We start from the raw sequence: 18,806 nt of genomic DNA, 5'->3' as shown, positions 1-18,806 counted from the left end.
ATAATGAGACAGGTTAGAAAAAAAATTACATTTTCAAATAGACAGTATAAATGTTGTAACAAGAATGAAGGGACAAAACATGGCATAACAACCAGCAAAGCATTCATTCTGTATTCAAGACATACACTGGTGTAGTAAACATGATATCACAAGTGTGGTAGACTGGTATCACTTACCATGTTGGAAACTACACTCAATGTCATGGCCTCAATATTGGTGCCACTTTTACAACTGTCCAACTACTAATCCAACAAGTACAGTCATAGCTCCTTGCTAGTTGCTACTACTACTTCTAAAAGTTAACCTAAAACACATGTTTGCTCATGTTGGTAACTTTTCATGTCCAAAGAAGAAAAAAAATTGATCCTGAAATCAGCGAAAATGTAAAGAATTAGTGCACTGATGTCATCAATACTTGCTATAGCCTAATGAACAACATCCACCTCTCCCATGGAGAATCCTTCTGGTGATATTTTCTTTTGACAAACTCTGTCAATCAGGTAGATCATAAAGAAACCCCACATCTGCTTGGAAATAACAACATGTTCTCAAGCTCTCTTTCTGTAGCTTGCGTAGACTCAGTGTCTCCTATATGTACATGGATATAACATATGTAATATTACCCACCAATTCTTTATACCAATGACCCCATATTGACAATGAGAAATTTTCTTGTTTACTCCCTTGAATTGAAATGAAAAGATCTTCTATTACACTACTACATCTATTTTGCGTATGTATACTGTAATCTGCCTACAAATATGCCTTTGTGAGTTCCCCATTTTTGTCCTGCAAAATTGCCAAGGATTACATGCCTCATTACTTAGATTGGGTACCTACTGGCTGCAATATGACACACCAAAGTGAATACACAAAGGAGCATAAAGAAGATTCTATATTTCACATAGAATATCAACTCTCATACCTTGGAATTGGAAACTTCTAGTGTACTATTGAGGACAGAAGAATGTCAAGAACATCCAAAAATCAAGGACATCCTTGCAGAAATCAATTGAATGTTTATCTGTGCTATAAATCTTCAAGATGCTCAAAACCTTTGCCTTGAGCCCAAGAAATTCTCAAGTTTCTTATCTGTGTTTCCCGCCCATAGCCAGGTTGCAGAGTACATATCTAATGGGTTTGACGCCCTTGAACACTGGCTGTCAGTGTCTATCATCCGCACCCATTCTCCTACCTGTGATCGCTATCATTTACAGTGTTTCACTAATGACTAGCCATGTGATGGAGGGGATTCTGCATGGCTAAATGTCTTCATTACTTGTGAGGGATACAAAGTGGCTGCCGGGTTAATGGCTACCCTGCATCGGCATTTCATTGGTAACATGTCGGATATAATGGGTCCGAGTCAAATGGCGACAATTTCCTGAACAAAATGGGTGTCAATCCGATCGGGGTGACAAACCGGGGCCGGTCAGGTGTTAGCGAGAGAGCCGTGAATCACGGTAATGATGTCGTACATCCCGCACCGCTGAAGGGCCTCCTTCTGGCGACCAAACAGCCTTGTGATGCAGAAACTTAACCTATAAGCAAAATCAAACCATGCAAATAGCCCAAGTAGAAATAGATGTAGAATAGCTGTTATCTCACCTTTGATTCATCAATGCTTTTCATTCTTCTTGTATATACCATTGTTTTGCTTTGTTTGCATAAAGATTATCAGTATAGAATGTCCTCAGTTTCTTTATACAGTGCTGGCGTTGGCATCATTCAGGTGGAAAAACACCTGCATACCAGGAATTAAGAGGATCTTCCTGGGAAATAACAAATATTGCTGTGTGAAGTGAAAAGTCCCCCCCCCCCGTCAGAGGTCATATGACAATAAATAAGTTAAAACAAATAATAGCATGTTGCTTATCCTCGATTGTTTGTTTCCCACCAGCTTTTATTTTATCGCCTAGGTACCATTTCAGGATTTTAAGACTTGCCATCTTTTCTCACAGGGAGATCATAGTATATTTTGTTAGATTTCACCAACAGAAAATAATGTAGATTCTGTACATGACATGGTTGCACAATCAAGGCAAAATCAATGGTCCCCACTGCTGTCTGCAGGATGTAATGACCATTTCACAATCGACATCTGACCTCAATTTGTAAGTAAAATGCCAGTTTATCCTTTAAAGTCTGACCCACTCCATCCAACTCCCAAGACACAGGTCTACTGTTGAAGCTTCTACATGGAAGTCATGGGTGGCAAAAGGTTTGTTTATAAGCTATCCACATAATTATTGCCACACATTACAAGTCAGTATGCTACTAGCATTCAACCCTTTGCTATTATGGCAATACTCAATTACCTTTGGGGATGGGAACTATGTTCAGGGTCAACAAAGTCATAAAGTGTATCGGCAAATGGAATGTTTTACAAAAGGGCAATTAACCCCATCTAAAACTGCTCTCCTTAACTATGGGGCCCACACCACTTATACTCTGCCCCTAGATATTATGTATAATGTACCATCTAAAAAACGGGACCACAGCATGTTCTAAAACAGGAGATGTAAAAACTGGAAGTACCATAACTGGACACAAGAGGGCCCAAAATCTCATCATTTCAACATCTCATCAAGACCTGTCCTTAAACCAAATATCATGAAGATCTGAGAATTCTTGAGTTATCATGTTAACACACGACCACAGTCCTGAAAACATAACCAAGTTATCGTGTTAATACTCAGACACAGACAAGCACTCTCCCAAAAAAATAACCTTCTTGGCAAAGGTAAGAAGGAAAATAACAAAACCCACAGCCAATATGGCATCATGTTAAGTTGTGTAAACACATCCATCACACTTCTGACATACAATGTTGACCATGCCTTCATGCATACCAAGTAATTACTTTCCAGCAATACATTATCTAGGACAGTCCCAGTTTTGCTGCCAATTAAAAACGAAATGTTGCAGCAAGAACCTTTCAACCAATAGGTGAAATACAACTGGGGGTTCTGATGGCCTCAATTTTTCACAAGGGTCCTTATTGTTCCATACAAATAATTCATAAGTATTATGTGCCACAAAAATATGAACTGTCAGTTAATCTGAAATCTAGTAACATAGCTGACTACATACTGGCACCCTGAAATTGGCAACAAATCTGCTACATAGCAGGAATTTCAGAGATTAGAAATATTTTGCATTCAGATCAAGGTCACATGCCAGTCAGACACACTGGTGTGACCTTGAAAAGGCAATTTGGTTATGATGTGACCTTTAAGAAAAAATAGAATCTTTACTTCCTGCCAAGGTTCAAAGAATGGGTTAAAGCACATTTATAAAGTGCTGTCCCATCATGATCATGAGCAGATGTGAAGCAAATATGTACAACACTGTGAAGAAAACATGCCTTTGGTTACTTTAGGCCAGGTATAGGACTGCTGCTCCCCTCCTTTGGGCAATGAAGGGTTGTTATCAAGTAGGTTTTACATGTCTCATACCAGGATTCGAGGATCCTGTACCCAGGCACATTACTGATCCTGAATCACCAAGCCTCAGATTGAACAGAGTGAATCCAAGGAGTGGTAAGTGGGATCCCAGGAGTCAGATTTCATGGATCAATCCCAAGCTTTTAAATCCTGGCATGACTGGAGTTTTTGCAGCTGATCTGTTTTTAAGTTCCTACTTGGAACAAGACTTGAGTCAGTAATGTGAAAAGTAGGGGAAATTTCCCTTCCCTGCAATACATGTACCTGTAAGGTTGGTGCAAAAAAAAAAAAAATGTAAGAACTAAGAACATCCTGACAAGATAATGTCTTAAAAACCGTAGGCATCCCAGCATGTTGGCTTAACAGCCACGAATAATCGGGACAACAAAAAATGAAAACTCACGGTCACAACTTATGATCTTGTACTTTGTTGGTCTGAGACACAAGTGATCTTGTTAAGTGGCCTGCGCATTGCAAACATTGGAATGAGATGACTCACAAAGTTCCCAAAGTTCCACTTCCCTTGAGTATTGACCACAAAATACCATTTTCCAAACAAGCTAAGGATTAGTTGATGTAAGTTTATTTTAATTTGATGGACAGATACATACAGTTTGTCATCTAAATCATTCTGCCATGAGCAAATGTGGAAATCCAGTCTTGCCTACTGGTGTAGAAAATGTAGAAATGCAGGAGCCATGCTGAGGGTCATACATGTACATAAGCCTTACAGACACATCATCTTACCCTGTACACACAATTATTCATCAGAAAGTATTATACTAGCAGTGGTATTGTACAAGTAGATAGTAGAAAACGCAGATGTATGTTAGACATCCAGGTAATAAGATACACCAAAAAGTAGTTAAGCAACTGGATTCCAAAACCATATCCAGTTGCTTCAGTAACTACTTTTTAGCGTAGATGGTAGAAAAGTTGGCATTCTGTTGGCTCATATTGGAACTTGTATTTACAGGTCAGTAGTGTTTTAACAAACACAGTCAAACAATGATATGTGACACTTTGTATGTAATCCTATACAATTATCAATTGCTATGGTGTCACACTGGTGCTAACGATTATGACAAAAAAGGCGTTCATAAAATACAAAGTGGTATGAGTGTGTTTGTGTGACTGACGCTCACTACAGCTGCCAAATATGCCAGGTGAAAATGCTGTTGATATCACTCCATCACTTCTTGCACATGTGTATCATCAAATACATGTCTCACTAAGGTGTCATGCAAATTTAACTTAGATCTGCAATATGCAATTTATGCAAATAACAAAATGCCCAGATGTCTCTTGTTGCACAATAGAGTAATATAGAATAGATCCAATCTATCCATCAAAATTAACAAGATAGTGGTTACACTTAACTGCAGCATACTAGAGGTTACACCCAATGATTAAAGATATAGAAAATATACCAATCTTACAACATGCATTGTCCCACTGCAAAAGCCATTCACTCAGTTAGTTGGCAACTTCCTTTCTTTGCCCTTAGGTGGGCCTGGAACTGAGCAAGCTGTATTTCATGTCTCTTCCATAGAAAATCAATTCTCGTTGTCAACTTGATTGTGCTGTACAAAATGGCTTATTGGATTTCCAAATTTCCTTCCAAACAAGGCTATTGGTTTAGTGTCTTTTCCAATACAATAAAATGTAGGACTAGACTTAGACTGAGTGAAAAATAAAGACAATGGAAAAATTAATCTTGTATTCTGTCAGACAGCATACTAATACTACTTACCATACAGACAACTCTCTGCTACCTTTGACTTAAAAAAAAATAACCAAAAATAACTTTTGAAAAATTAAAAACAAAATAAGATAAAATAAAATAAAATGCTTGTCTAATGCAGTGCAGCAATTCTTAGCAGGAGCTGTACACTTATTAAATAAGGTGGCTACTTCATACTATCACTTACAAGATACTTCACATCAATTCCTCAATTCAACAGCATGGCTATGCCAGGCTATTCACAGTAATACTGTACAAAACTTTACACAAATAATACAGATTAATCACGGTTTGACCAGTGAAATTCCCCTCAAACTCTAGCCTGTCATCCCTATCCTTATCAGTTTACACAAGCCTTTTGTAAAGCAAAATTTTAGATTAGAACCACCTGACTACCTTGGGACCAAGTTAGTAGTCTGAATACAATTTTGGTGCATGAATGAACTTACACCAGAAAGGTTAGCCTTGGTAGTCTTTTAGCACCAGATTTGTACAGGTTTGCAAGCAGGGCAGTTAGAGAGTTTTCTTCCTTCAACATGACCAGTGCTTCATCTGGACTACTAGACTCTGTTTGCAGGGGTGGTCAGGCTTGTTGAGTTTGGAGGGAACACTGGTCTCTGTGGGTCACCAGAGGTGGGACTCGCACTGTGGCATCTTCACTACCCCGACTCCCCCTCCTAGTCTGCGATAGTTCATCCCGCCGTACATCCGCCACGTGTTCGCGTCAGGGTCGTATATTTCTATCGTTTTTAGGTACGTGGTTCCGTCAAAGCCTCCCACTGCAAGTAGTTGACCATTTACAACTGCTAGTCCGACCTAGAATGGTAACATGAAAGAAAGCGAACTTATGGACACTGGACAACACAAGAAGCACTTTGCTGTACAAATGTTCTAACCTATTGAAAGGCTATGATTAATTGATATTTGTATAATTTCATGCCCTTCAGTTTATGGGGTAAATCGTCATAAACAAATAAATGCTAGTACTGTGTTATCTTGGGTCACCTTTTCAGAGGCTTATCAATAGATGACAACTATTCAGTGCTACACTAATCAATTTCTGAAAACCCATTACAATCAATAGCATGGGGCCACATAGCAATACACCTTTACAAAGAAGCCTAGTAATACGGTGTATTACAGCACCATTGAGGTTATACCGCCCCTTATGGGGTGACATACCCTTTCCTCTAGCTGAATACAAGAAAGCCTAATTAACACTAAACCCCATCACATTTACAATACATGTATACTAGACATAGTTAAGTCCCTTTACTTACCCCACTTCTTCGTGAGCTCATAGCCACGACAGGACTCCACGCGTTCATCCTGGGATCGTAACACTCGGCGCTGCTCAACTCTGTTGCGTCATCCCGTCCCCCGACAGCGTACAGCTTATCGTTGTAGACAGAACAGCCCAGGTGTTTCCGTCTCGTGCCCATGGGCGCTATAGGGTACCACCTGTTGGTTCTGGGGTCATATCTTTCAACTGAGGGAAAAGGCAATGGTAAAAAATGTATGGCAGTGCTTGGAAATGAAAACATCCTGTACAAAACACTGAAGTAAACTTGTGGACTTTGGTCAATGGCAACATACTAGTAAATAGTTTCTGATAACAAAGATGGCATCCCTTGGGCAGTAATAAAGGAAAGATAGGGATGACCCTAACACTGAGGACAACACTTGGAGTCAAGTGTATGATGGTCATCTTTCCTTCACTGATGCTGAAGGCTAAATCTTCTTTTGAGGAACTCAGTCAAGTTCAAGTCTATAATTGTGGGCTGAGTGTAACTTTTACAAACTGATACAACTTTTATCAGAGAACTTCCTATAATGTCTGGCATCCTGGTCTCCAACTGTAAAACTACTGGTGATAAGACAGTTAAGTCTGGCAGTGTTCCAACATCATGATTAAAGTGTAACTAGCTCTTTCTCAGGGTTTTGCACATGTGTGTAGATATACCTTACAATTTAGATAACCTAAACTTACAAAGAAAAACAGGAAGGGATGAACCATTGTTACCTGAGTTGAGGGGTGATGTCCCATCTGATCCTCCCACAGCATACAGGTACCCTCCCAACACTGCCACGGCCACTCCCAGTCTCCGTGTACTCATAGATGCTACCTTGGTCCACCGGTTGGACTGTGGTTCATACCTGCCAACACAACCATGGGACAACATGTACATGTGTTAGTGCTGGAGCAAAATGAACGGTCAAATGCAGATGACGTCACAGTCATGAACATTACTACTGTAATATTTTTACATTTCTACACGTACAACACTGACAACTTCATATCTCACTTACTCAAAGACTAACACAAAACATGTCTTTTCATTGTAAAAATGTACCTAGAAATGGCTAAACACTAATATTTAAGACCTGAACAGGCAAGTCCAAGTATCTTTCATTCCTTAGCAATCTCAACACTTTGTCAGCTATGATGATGTCTGCACATTGCTACGACTAACACAGAATATGTCACTACATCGGTAGAAATGGCCAAAAACTAATATATAAGAGCTGAACAGAAAGTTCAAAGTATCTTTCAGCTATGTATAAGATGTCTGCACATTGCTATGGGAGATGCTCACCTCTCTACAATGTTGAGACAGCTGACCCCGTCCTGTCCCCCCACAGCGTACAGATATCCGTCCAACACCGCCACACCCACGCTGGTGCGGCACGTGCTCGTCGGCGCCACGTCACTCGACCACTGGTTTGTCTGAGGGTCGTACCTGAAACACAACCAGGCATCATGTACATGGGTACATGGAAAAACAAAACATACTAGTACACAGGCTAGTTGATAATCATTGATAAACATTTCTTTGCGTCACAAAACATTTCATTTCATTTATTCAATCTATCAGTAGATCTTTGGATACAAAAAGACACTACAAGATCTACTCAATAAATTTACTCAAACAAGTTACGTAGAAGTACATGTATATGTCATAAAGTTGTTTTGTACAATAATTATGGTTTTACTACCCTTGTTACGGTACGACTGATTTATAAATCATCACATACAGCTGATTTATGTGCTAGCTGAAGTGTACTAGGATCTGGATGAGGTTCAATGGCTATTGCATTTTCTACTGGTAATTTAAAACTCTAACTTCAGTTCTGATGCCTTTTCCAGTGAGCACAAGCTGTACATCTCCCTACAAGAAAGTTTGTGGACGACCTGCGATCTGAGCTCCAGCCGACTATAAATTCAGCAGAGCTAGAAGCCTGGCCATGCTTATCTCTGACAGCCTGAGGTGGACAAGACAACTAAATTGCCTGCTAACAAGGGCTGATTTATCTCCACATTTACTCTGCCCATTCTTCTCCTGCAGAACCTGTCTGCACCGGCCCATCTCACCTCCTCTGATTGGAGACAATTAGGCAAATGGGGAACACGACTTTTTCTTATGGATGTCTTCCTGCAGACGGGCGCGACCGGACATCATGTTAAGTGCACACTTTCGGTTATCAGCCACCTTACGCTTGACACGGTCATTCTTTGCGATAGGGAGGACGCCAGCGTCCGGGAAATCAGTAGTAAATGGCTATGGAAAGCTCGGAAGTGAGGAAATTTGGTAGATGGAAAATTTGAACATTGATGATTTGATAAGCGAGTGAGAAATGCAGTTTGTTACAGACATCTGGAGTGCCATATCACTGTCCATAACTCTGCATAAAGGAAACTTAGCAAACTAGGATTGGAGATAGGAAAACTTCTTGGATTGATGCTATAGTTTGCTGCAACTGTAATATTTCCATTCTGTAATGATCTTCATCTTTATCTACTCTTTTCTATCTTTGATCTACTCTTTTCGATAAACATCATAACTAAGAGACTCATGTTCGTTTAAGGTCACCCACCTCTCAATACTGTTAAACTGACATACAGCCGAGGTTGCCAGAGTATTGGTTAGACTTTACGGGTGCACACTTAAGCCAGATATGTGATGAGTAGTATAACTAAGACAAACATGAATATCATAACTAAGAGTCATGTTGCCTTCTCCCACCTCTCAATACTGTTGAGGTAGTTTTAATGTACCCATGTGTTTGTTTTAATGCCTGAATATGCAATTTAGTGTGTTACACTGTTACAGCACTGCAATGTATTTGGAGATTGGAACTGAAATCAATAAACTATCATTAGTATTATCATCATTTTTAGACAATCATGTTGCCTTCTCCCACCTCTCAATACTGTTGAGGTAGGATGATCCATCATGGCCGCCCACAGCGTACAGCAGATCATCCAGCACTGCCACGCCGACGCCACACCTCCGCTTGCTCATGGACGCCACCATGCGCCACTCGTGGGTCTGGGGGTCGTACCGCTCCACGCTGGAGATGGCGTCCCCGCTGCACCAGCCGCCCACTGCAAGGACAGTTTCTAACGTTTATCGTTAGGTCCAGACCAGACAGACGCGCCGGAGACTCTGTCAAGTTGGCCAACAGTTACCAGCAATGTACCAACACGAGCTCAATGATCAACGACCAATCGTCCTCCAATGTCCTACAAGCTTCAAAATCACTTTTATTTTTATTTTCCTATCTTCATATAGAGAGTACTACACAGGGCAAGTCAGATTTAGATTAATTTCAGATGGTCTGGCATGTGAGATATTGAATATTCACATGAAATGCACCAAGAGTTACAACATAAAAAAGTGACTACTTTATACACATAGACTGAGCAAAAATACAGTTTCACATGCAGCTTAAAAAGCGTTGATCATTATATGACTAGACAGATACATGATGATCAGCAAACAAACACCTGCTTTTCATGATACCAGTGGCAGTCGTAAAACAAGAATAAAAAACATGCACATAAAAGTTAAACTGTGTTTGTGGAATAATTGTAGCATTGATTTTGCCCCAACAAAATAACTGAAAATATACAAACCCAAGATACATGATGTAACCCTGTTTGTTCGCTCCATTGTCCAAACAGCCGACACAGCAGAAATAGCTGCATCTGTGATTCTCTGACTTTGACTTCAGTTTCAAATGTAGAAATCTTATTACCTTCAAACTACAAACAAAAGACTTTTTGCTCCTCTAAAGTTAGACTTGATAGCCCAGATATCAAGTTCTTTCAAGACAGAGTAAAATGCTAACAGCTAACAGCTAATTATACATTCTCTTGGCCTTTACCATCTACCAACTGTTAATGCTACAGCTCCAGACTATGACTGTTCTTGCGACTACAGTTCTAGCTAATGTCATTGAGCTGACTGGACAACACTGGACAAACTCTGACCAACATGACAGATGTCCACAACAAGACAACAATGGTGCACAAATTCACAACAGCAAAGACATACTACAGGATGACAAACAAACTCAAGAAAAAGACCACAAAAACCAAAGAATCACAAAAACTGCACAAGCATTTGTAAGGCTTTACATGCCTTTCAGTGTTTTCTTTGGAAAGATGACTCACAGATGACTTTGCATTTATCAAAAAGGTTCCCAAAAATTCTTAACTGTTTCCTATTGGTACTTTGGATCATTTTAGACTCCCATCCCCTTACACACAGGTTACTGGCAAAGGTTTTTAAATATCTTGTAGGGAAATAAAGGAATCATTCAAAGATTAAGTACAAATAAGAGTGACACACAAACAGATCCTTAGAATACGAATGATGCGTACCTGCAAAGAGCACCTCCCCACAGCGGATAGGTTTGCGTGGGCGTGTCCTTGGTCCTTGCATCAACGGTCTCTCTTGGGGCAACAACAGGTAGTTCTTGGCTTCGTCTACGAGGTCTCGGCAAGTCTCATCGCTTTTTACAAGAAGGTCTGCACCAACAGTTCCTACTAAAAACTTGGGGCTTAGGAGAGGCAGTCTCACATGTTGTAACACCTGCAGGGAGGACAGCACATAAAAGCAAAGTATTAGTGTTGGTCATAAATTGTACAATAATGATGACTTTTGGGTATGAGATAAGAATATACATTGCTTAAAATTGTATGTAAATCACATGGACTCTCTTCCTAGTAAGGTTACTGAAACACAGGGCAACATGTTTCCAAACTATTTCTGTAGCAAGCTTTGGAGACTGCTGTTTGGTGCAGTTCTGGTAGGAGGCACTGATTCACACACAACAAAAAAGTGATGCATCAGCAAGATTCCAAACACTGTCAAATAAAAAAGAAATCATGCTACTTTATAAGACTGTAATCCATGCAGCATAGCCAACTTAGAACTTTTAATAAGATTTATATCATTGCCAAGCAATACGTACCATAGGTAACTGATTTCTTCTCTCTGGCAGGTTGTATCTGACCCATGACATGACAGCATTATAGACCTGTTCCTCACTACGGACATTCAGCTCATCGCTGGAGATGATATCTATCAACTGATTGGCTGGCAGCAGCATGAACTCTTCACTTTCCATTACCTAGGCCAATGAAAAGGAACATCTTAATTACTCTGTTGGCAAACTCTGGCATTACATTTGTACAGGTATTTGTACAGGAAAATTAAACAAAAAAGTACTAAAATCAAAGTAATAATGATATGCATTGCATTCAATGAAAAAATAAAGGCCATGGTCACAATCAAACCTGATGTATATGAGATTTCTAATCAATTACATCACATAAGAATTTGATTTGAGCTAAAACATTTTACAGTGATTTTCATTTTGAGTTCTGCTACTGGGTCAGGTGTAAACTACTTGTTGTGCGACTTAATAAAGTTTATGTTTTGCATGGTATGGATCATATCTGCAGTGTGAATATGTCATACTAATAATAGCAGGAGATGTTTTCATGAGCTTAAGTCTCCTGGTAGGTCCTGCAGCACTGTTTGTAGTAACTGACATTTCCTTCAAACCCTGTCAGTGGTTCCCAAACCTACAAACCAGCTGTGGACAAATGTGCTGAGGTGTTGGCATGTACGGTATTCAGGTCAGGCCTCCAGGAGAAAAGGTAGGTTTACGGGACATATCTGCAATACTGTTTATAAACAGGTACCAGCACACACCTGCACACTAATTGTGTTGCCATTTGAAAAGCATTGGCGGAAACAATCTCAGGAATTTCTTAGCAAAATAGTGATCTGCACTTACAACCATTTTGCATGTAGCACGAAACCATTTGCATTCATATGTTGAATATAAAACATCACACCACAACATTTTATTGTAAGTATGGAGTGACCACATGTGTGAAATGAATTCTTCTCCTCTTTCTTACCTCTTGGAAATTGTGTTGTGTAAACTTATCTGCCACTCTTAAGAGTTCTCTACACGCATGAGTGTCCGCGAAGGCTCTGATGCCCAGACAGTTTGATGGGTCCAATTGTCTTTTCAGAAACTCGCAGCAGACCTCCTGAATCTCCTGCAGTTGCAGCAGGCATGCTGCGGGCAGGAGCGTCTGGACATTGCTCTCCTCCACTGTGATCTGGGACGTGTACGCAAAGTCTATCAGCAGCTCCATGGCCCGCTCGTCAATGTCCCGAATGATCACTTCAGTCTGTCGACTTTCCGCCAACTCCCCCGTGAACATGGCGTGGAAGTAAGGGCTACAGGCGGCGAGGATGACGCGGTGGGCATAGATCCTACGGTCGCCGACGATCAACACCACGTCGCAGAGCTCCCGTCGCTTGCGTAGGGAGTTGATGGCCTCTAACGTTTGCCTGGGGTGCTTGTCAGAGGAATATGCCATCCTGGCGCGTGGCACTTCCTCCTCCTGCGGAGTGACAGGGTGCATGTGGGCAGCCATCGCCTGACAGTCGACTCTTGTCACTGGGCTGGAAAGAACAAACACAGATGTGGAAGCGGTGAAGCATGTCTAGTCTACAGCAGGTCAAACCCCACACAATGACTGATAGAAACTTAGTTTGACAATGGGGCATGTGGAACTGTTGACAATTGACATCGTTAGAATGCAGAAGAACCCTCTTAATTTTTCCTGTTGCTAATACAGCAGTATGGGACCGACACTATGACCTAGCAAGCCAAGATGTATAGCACTGCACTTTTTGAATGATTTCGTTTTCATTGCACCATTTTGTTTGAAACTACCACCACTGGTCAGGCAAGGGCACCTCACTCCCTGGGTGTGATATCGTATCGAAAAGATAAAGACTTTGTCATTATAAAGATTCATATGACTCTGAATCTGACACAGATTAAGACCAACGCTGCACATGGAAACTAATATAAACAGCTGTCATGAGGAGAATGATGGAGTGCATACCAATTGGTGTCTTTGTTGAATATCTTGATGGGCATTGGGCAATACTATTACATGTTTGCTGATGGCAGGAAAAAATGTAATTTCAATTTTCAATAATCATATTACAGTTCTTGTGTTATTGGATCATGGCTGCAAATGTTTGACTTTGTTCTGGGCGTGACATACATAATGTGATCTGTACAAGATGAAAACACACCTAAACATATGCAGCATTATTATAATATAAAGACAAAAATATTGAAAATATCAACATTCCTTGATCATCCTTTCATATTCCAACAGGTTAAAACTGTTTCTTCTATGGGATTTACAGTCAATCACCAAAGGGTGGATTATGTTCAACATCTAGTATATTACAATATTAGAGTAACTAGGTTCCGTAAAAATCTGTTTTTAAACAGTAGAAGTTCACTTTCTTTGATTTCTACTGACAGATGTAGCAGACACAAACAAACATGGCGTTCGACCTGACGTCATTTTCCCGAGGACACGTCCCTGAAAAACGCATACCATTTCGCTGTCTCTTGATAAGCCACTCTAAAACTGTGCACAGGTGTTCAATTCTTTCTTGTATACCGACAAAAACGTCATTCTTACCTGTAAAACGTGACTTTTTGGAGAAATTTGCCTCCGAAATGTCTGGTCTGTACAAAGCGTACCTTTCCGGAAACAGCGATGCTTTGTGGGATATTCATCCGGGAACTCACATATTAACGAACCCGCCGCCCCCTGTTTATAAAAGTGGACTCGTCCTTCGTGACGTCACGCCGTTGCTACAACTAAAAAGTTGGAGACTTGTCTGGAATATTTTGCTGGACTTTTCTCCTGTTTTGCAGTAAGTTTTCGAATCAAGCACGCCTGTGTGCGTTTGTACCTTCATTGTTTAGCTGATTGATTCTAGTTTGAGCCATGACGGCGGCCCAGGAAGAAGAAAACCAAGAATCGGAGGAGCCCGCCCCCCCTCCTCCGGATCTGAGCATCAACTTGGCCATGGCTGCTGCTCTGAGCGGGGAAGTGTCACGACTGTGCCGGGCTTTGGACGATGAAGAGGACCCTTACCACCCTGAGATCCAGGTATGGGAGACTCATGATGCTTGTGCTCACAGTTGCAGATTCTGTTTTGATGGATCTGACCTTAGAGACTGCGATATAACATAATCCTCTAACGTTATGGCTTTAATTGACTAACATAGTCCCCAAGGATTCCATCATTATATGCTGCAGTCTGCGTTTATACACATGTACGACAAAATACGACTAGTTCTTCCTCTGTGTACCAAGTGTTAGCAAGGGATATATTTGTAATGGAAGGTTGGAGAGAGCTTCATGGAAAAAAATCCAAAAGACAAAAGAATAAAACCTCAGCCCATGATAATTCAGGTTTCATTCTTGACTTGATTAATACTTAAGTGTCATGTGATGACACATGTTGTCACACGTTCTTCAATGTGATTTTCTCCATCTGTGATCAGGAGAGACTGAATGAGAGAGACCTGGAAGGGAAGTCTCCACTGGACATGGCCTCCATGCTGGGGAGGGACAATGTGGTGAAGGAGCTGCTGGTCCGAGGGGCTGACCCAAACATCGCAACACCCAGGGGTGAGGCTGTGGCATTAATGTACCAGTACTCTCTATCAAACAGGACTGTCTCCAGGACCTGTGATAGTAATGTATTTTCCTAGTCTTACAATGACAGATTTAACATAGCAAAAGATGAGCTTCCAAACAATGAATGGGATGGGAAAAAAAATAAGGCTGGAGACAGCCAAGCTATCAAACTACAAAAAGGTATCTTTATTAGTCCTATACTGTTCTGTCACATGATTGGCAGCATATGATAGAGTAATGATGTTACATCCATGAGGAGTAAATGTCAGAGGAATGTCAAGTGCTTTGTAAAACTGTTTCAAGTTATGAGCAGAATAACAACAACAACAAAAACAAAGCTGGCGTGTTACACTGAAGGACAGCTATACAATTACAAATACGGACAACACATAAAAAAGAGATAGTATTGGAGATGTCTAATATACATTGAATCAATGCAGCCCATTTTTGTGTTATTTGTTATTTCTGGTTCAGACCCCTGTGAGTTGCGTATCAAAGTGGACTTTGTTTTCTCCCAGGTTACACAGCGCTCCACAGAGCAGCGTCCTGGGGGAAGCTGGCGTGTGTGAAGATCCTGGTTCAGTTCCAGGCCGACCTGCAGAAGAGAACGCACCACGGTGAGCGGGCGCGGGAGATTGCGGTCAGATATGCGATGGAGGACTGTGTACAGTATCTAGATAGACAAGGTAAGGGAAGTTAAGTTATATGTACATGTTTGGTTCACAATCAATGTGATGAAATATCTTTGTAAATTATTATTTTTTGCTGTTGAAGTATTACATTTCATTTCAAGAAAACATAATAAGCAGTGTCCTAAATGGTGGTAGGACATGAATCTGAAGTGTAAAAAAAAACATATTCCTTGTGCCTCCACAGAAGCGAGACAAACATTGAAATCTTACGTCGCATCAATGAGGGAAACCCTCGCCGACCCTGAGAAGATGGGAGCAGCAAAACTCACCAAGGAAGAAAAAGTGAGCTTCTTACAATGAAAATAAAGTTTTGTTATGTTCGTTTTAACTTAGCATATCAGCTGCAACAAACATTAACTGTTTTGTACATCTGTATCTTAACATCTTTAGTGACCAAACTAATTCACTTTTTGGTGTATATTTCTTGGAAAAGTATAGTTAGTAGGCTATGATTATCAATTGCTTGAAATTTATTGGAATTAATGTATTTTCTTTAGACATCCACAAATGCAGCTCTGACAGAGAAGGAACAGTGGTTAGAAAACACCACGGACGCTTCAGTTCAGGACTATCTGGACAAGAAGAGTGAACTAGAACAACAGATGGAGACTGTAATGCTGAAGATCTCAGGACAGGGTGAGTAGGGAACTTACAGTGGTGTATGAAGCTTTACAAAGTTTGTGTTGGTTTAACTAACAACCGTAAATCTTGGGATCCCTCTTGTGAAATGCATTGTCCACTCAATAGTAATCTCTTTTGCTATTATACTTATTCTTCAAGCTAAGTATGAAGAATTTATCAGGATTATTAATCTAATGCTACTGACGTTAATCTAATTCTCTACTTTTTCAGTGCCTGAAACGCCAGCAAGCAAGAAGTGAAGGGCTGGACTGGATGTTTGTGGTTTCTTGGGACCATTGAAGATCTCATGCAACAACAATTACATGACATATATATTTTCTGACTTTTTAAGGGGGTGGATGAAATGAGACATTTTAGGGTTGAAAATCAGCACCCTACTGTTGTATCTACCACTGTGGCAGTAACAGGCACATTTGTAACTGATAAGCTGTTTTGCCAAAAGGATTTGTAATGCACAACTACAGTAAGCAGTACATGTACTTCATAATGTGTCTTTGATAAATGGTCTGTCCTAGTGTGGCCTGTCATATGCCAATTAGAGCAATATACAACCATTATGGCTGCTATTCCTGTACATCTTATTGTGCCAGCAAAAATCTTTGTCTCCTAAATGAATTCAAAAGCAATATTTAATGTGTGTAAAGTTCAAAGTAGTCAGTTGCTGGCCATGTTGTTTTGTTGTGTGATAGGTTCGATATACCGGTACTCCTTATGTACAGATTTTATAAGAATACCACCAGCCACTAGATTTGTAAAGAAGAAGCTGGTACTTTTATAAACAGCAAAGCACATAGACTCTTTCAACCAGTAATTTTAAGTCTTTGAATTTCACCATGTATGCCAAATGCAAAAGAATTGTAAAATTTTTACAGTTCAAAATATTTTCACGCACATTGGGTGCACACTGTGGAGAAAAGGACCACTATCCATACATGCCATAATTGATTTCCAATAAATATATTCAGTGATACTCTCTTAGTATGTGTAATATCATTTGTTTAGAGTAGGATTGATTTTAATGGGAAGTATTTGAAAGTTTTGTTGATGTGTGTGATGATGATTTCCCTTTTGCCTTCCATGTTTGGACAGAAAAGACAGCAAGGTACATTAAAAAAAAGTATTGATGTCATCACGATATTTCCCTGTCAACCAAACGTCTAATGTCATGATGAAGTGCACCAATTCTGTATAGTCTAAAAGCGCCCCGCAACGACCGATAAATATTACTGCAGTAAATGGCAGTTGGGTAGCTGCAATTATTTCATGAACCGCCAGATGTCCCCATTGCCACGCGACTGCGGCGGTAATGGAGTACATGTATTGACTACCAGTATTTAACAGCTATTCGGAATTGTGTACACGTTGTGAGTGAATCAAATTACGAAGGCTAGTTTCTTTTTTTGGAACTAGCAGGTCACTGATGTGGCGGCAGAAATAAGTTACATATTAGATTGCAAATGAGTTTTGGCCAGCAATGCTAGTGGGCCCTTGACCGAGTTTGTAGAGGTGCCTTTTTTCCAAACGAAATTCTTTCCTCACCTGGCTTTTACTTATTTACTGTTTGAACGTGGAATATTTCCCAGAATCAACAATGTTTTGACACTTTTTTGTTGTTCCCGAATGGAGGTTTGTTTGGGTCATCTGAGGTAATAATACTAAACGAACATCAACAGCTAACAATACCCTGTTCCAGAACGTCTTTCTCCCTCAAAACTTGGCAACCGTTCCAGCAAACAGTGTAGAAAACACTGACCAAGACTGGGCGTGTTGCATTCACGTGCCGTTTGCGACGCTTCAAAGCAATGACATTCTGTTCCCTACGTTTGAAGATAGCCAAGTCTTGTTAGCTATGGTTCATTTCCGACGGTCGACCGCTGCTCCGTGGAGTAGCAACCATTGGATCCGGAACAGACTAACGTTAACAGTTACAATACTCGGCTCTAGGCTTCAAGTTGAAAATCTAAAAGCAAGGACGTTGTTTATGGAAGTTATATAAGCAGGTAGGTCTGACCAAAGTCTGGTGACAACCACGCACCTTGAGATTTCTGTGTCCATCGTCACGTGAATACCATACAAAACGCCACCCAGCAAGTCCTTGCAGCGCAACAGGATAGCCCAATCAGCACCAAGGACGACATCAATCTTTCCCTTTGTGGGATCATAAGTATGACATAATTACACCAGCATATTAGTAAGTGTGATGTGTACCCAGTACTAATAAATATAGTAACCAAGGCTAATGTTTAAGTACCTGCGTGTGTCAGTCGTTAAGTCAATACCTTTTTAGTGCCGATAAATTTCCAGCAGAAGCGGACAACTAGCATCAGTCCAGGGAAGAAAGCAAACGAATGGCATACTGATTCATTTCCGTGTATCTAAAGAAGTTCCCGTGTTCATAAAGTATTGATTGCAATTAACTACTAACTTAACGTTATGTTTTATCTTATGAT

The 18,806-nt window shown here is 40.4% G+C and overlaps 2 protein-coding genes across 3 annotated transcripts; one reads left to right on the top strand and one right to left on the bottom strand.

The window, feature by feature from the left end:
* Nucleotides 1–4,013: 4,013 nt before the first annotated feature.
* LOC118421318 (kelch-like protein 20) lies at nucleotides 4,014–14,146 on the bottom strand. Of its 2 annotated transcripts, none has more exons than XM_035828563.1 (9): nucleotides 14,012–14,146; nucleotides 12,410–12,965; nucleotides 11,452–11,610; nucleotides 10,859–11,069; nucleotides 9,394–9,592; nucleotides 7,788–7,931; nucleotides 7,214–7,347; nucleotides 6,471–6,679; nucleotides 4,014–6,006 (listed from the first exon to the last, which is right to left on the bottom strand). In XM_035828563.1, exons 1-9 carry the CDS (start codon nucleotides 14,107–14,109, stop codon nucleotides 5,815–5,817), a joined length of 1,902 nt encoding a protein of 633 aa, XP_035684456.1. In that variant the 5' UTR covers nucleotides 14,110–14,146; the 3' UTR covers nucleotides 4,014–5,814. The 2 variants fall into 2 exon arrangements, with proteins under 2 accessions (XP_035684456.1, XP_035684457.1); XM_035828564.1 differs by having other exon boundaries at nucleotides 9,394–9,577.
* A 43-nt stretch (nucleotides 14,147–14,189) lies between these two features.
* On the top strand, nucleotides 14,190–17,333 carry LOC118421345 (ankyrin repeat domain-containing protein 45-like). The gene is made up of 6 exons (XM_035828601.1): nucleotides 14,190–14,488; nucleotides 14,887–15,013; nucleotides 15,541–15,708; nucleotides 15,899–15,996; nucleotides 16,212–16,350; nucleotides 16,567–17,333. Exons 1-6 carry the CDS (start codon nucleotides 14,324–14,326, stop codon nucleotides 16,593–16,595), a joined length of 726 nt encoding a protein of 241 aa, XP_035684494.1. The 5' UTR covers nucleotides 14,190–14,323; the 3' UTR covers nucleotides 16,596–17,333.
* The last annotated feature ends 1,473 nt before the right edge of the window (nucleotides 17,334–18,806 follow it).

This window comes from Branchiostoma floridae, chromosome 8 (assembly GCF_000003815.2).
Source record: "Branchiostoma floridae strain S238N-H82 chromosome 8, Bfl_VNyyK, whole genome shotgun sequence".
In the NCBI taxonomy this organism is placed as follows: Eukaryota; Metazoa; Chordata; class Leptocardii; order Amphioxiformes; family Branchiostomatidae; genus Branchiostoma; species Branchiostoma floridae.
The sequence above is the reverse complement of the archived record's forward strand: the minus strand, read 5'-3'. Positions and strand labels throughout refer to the sequence as shown.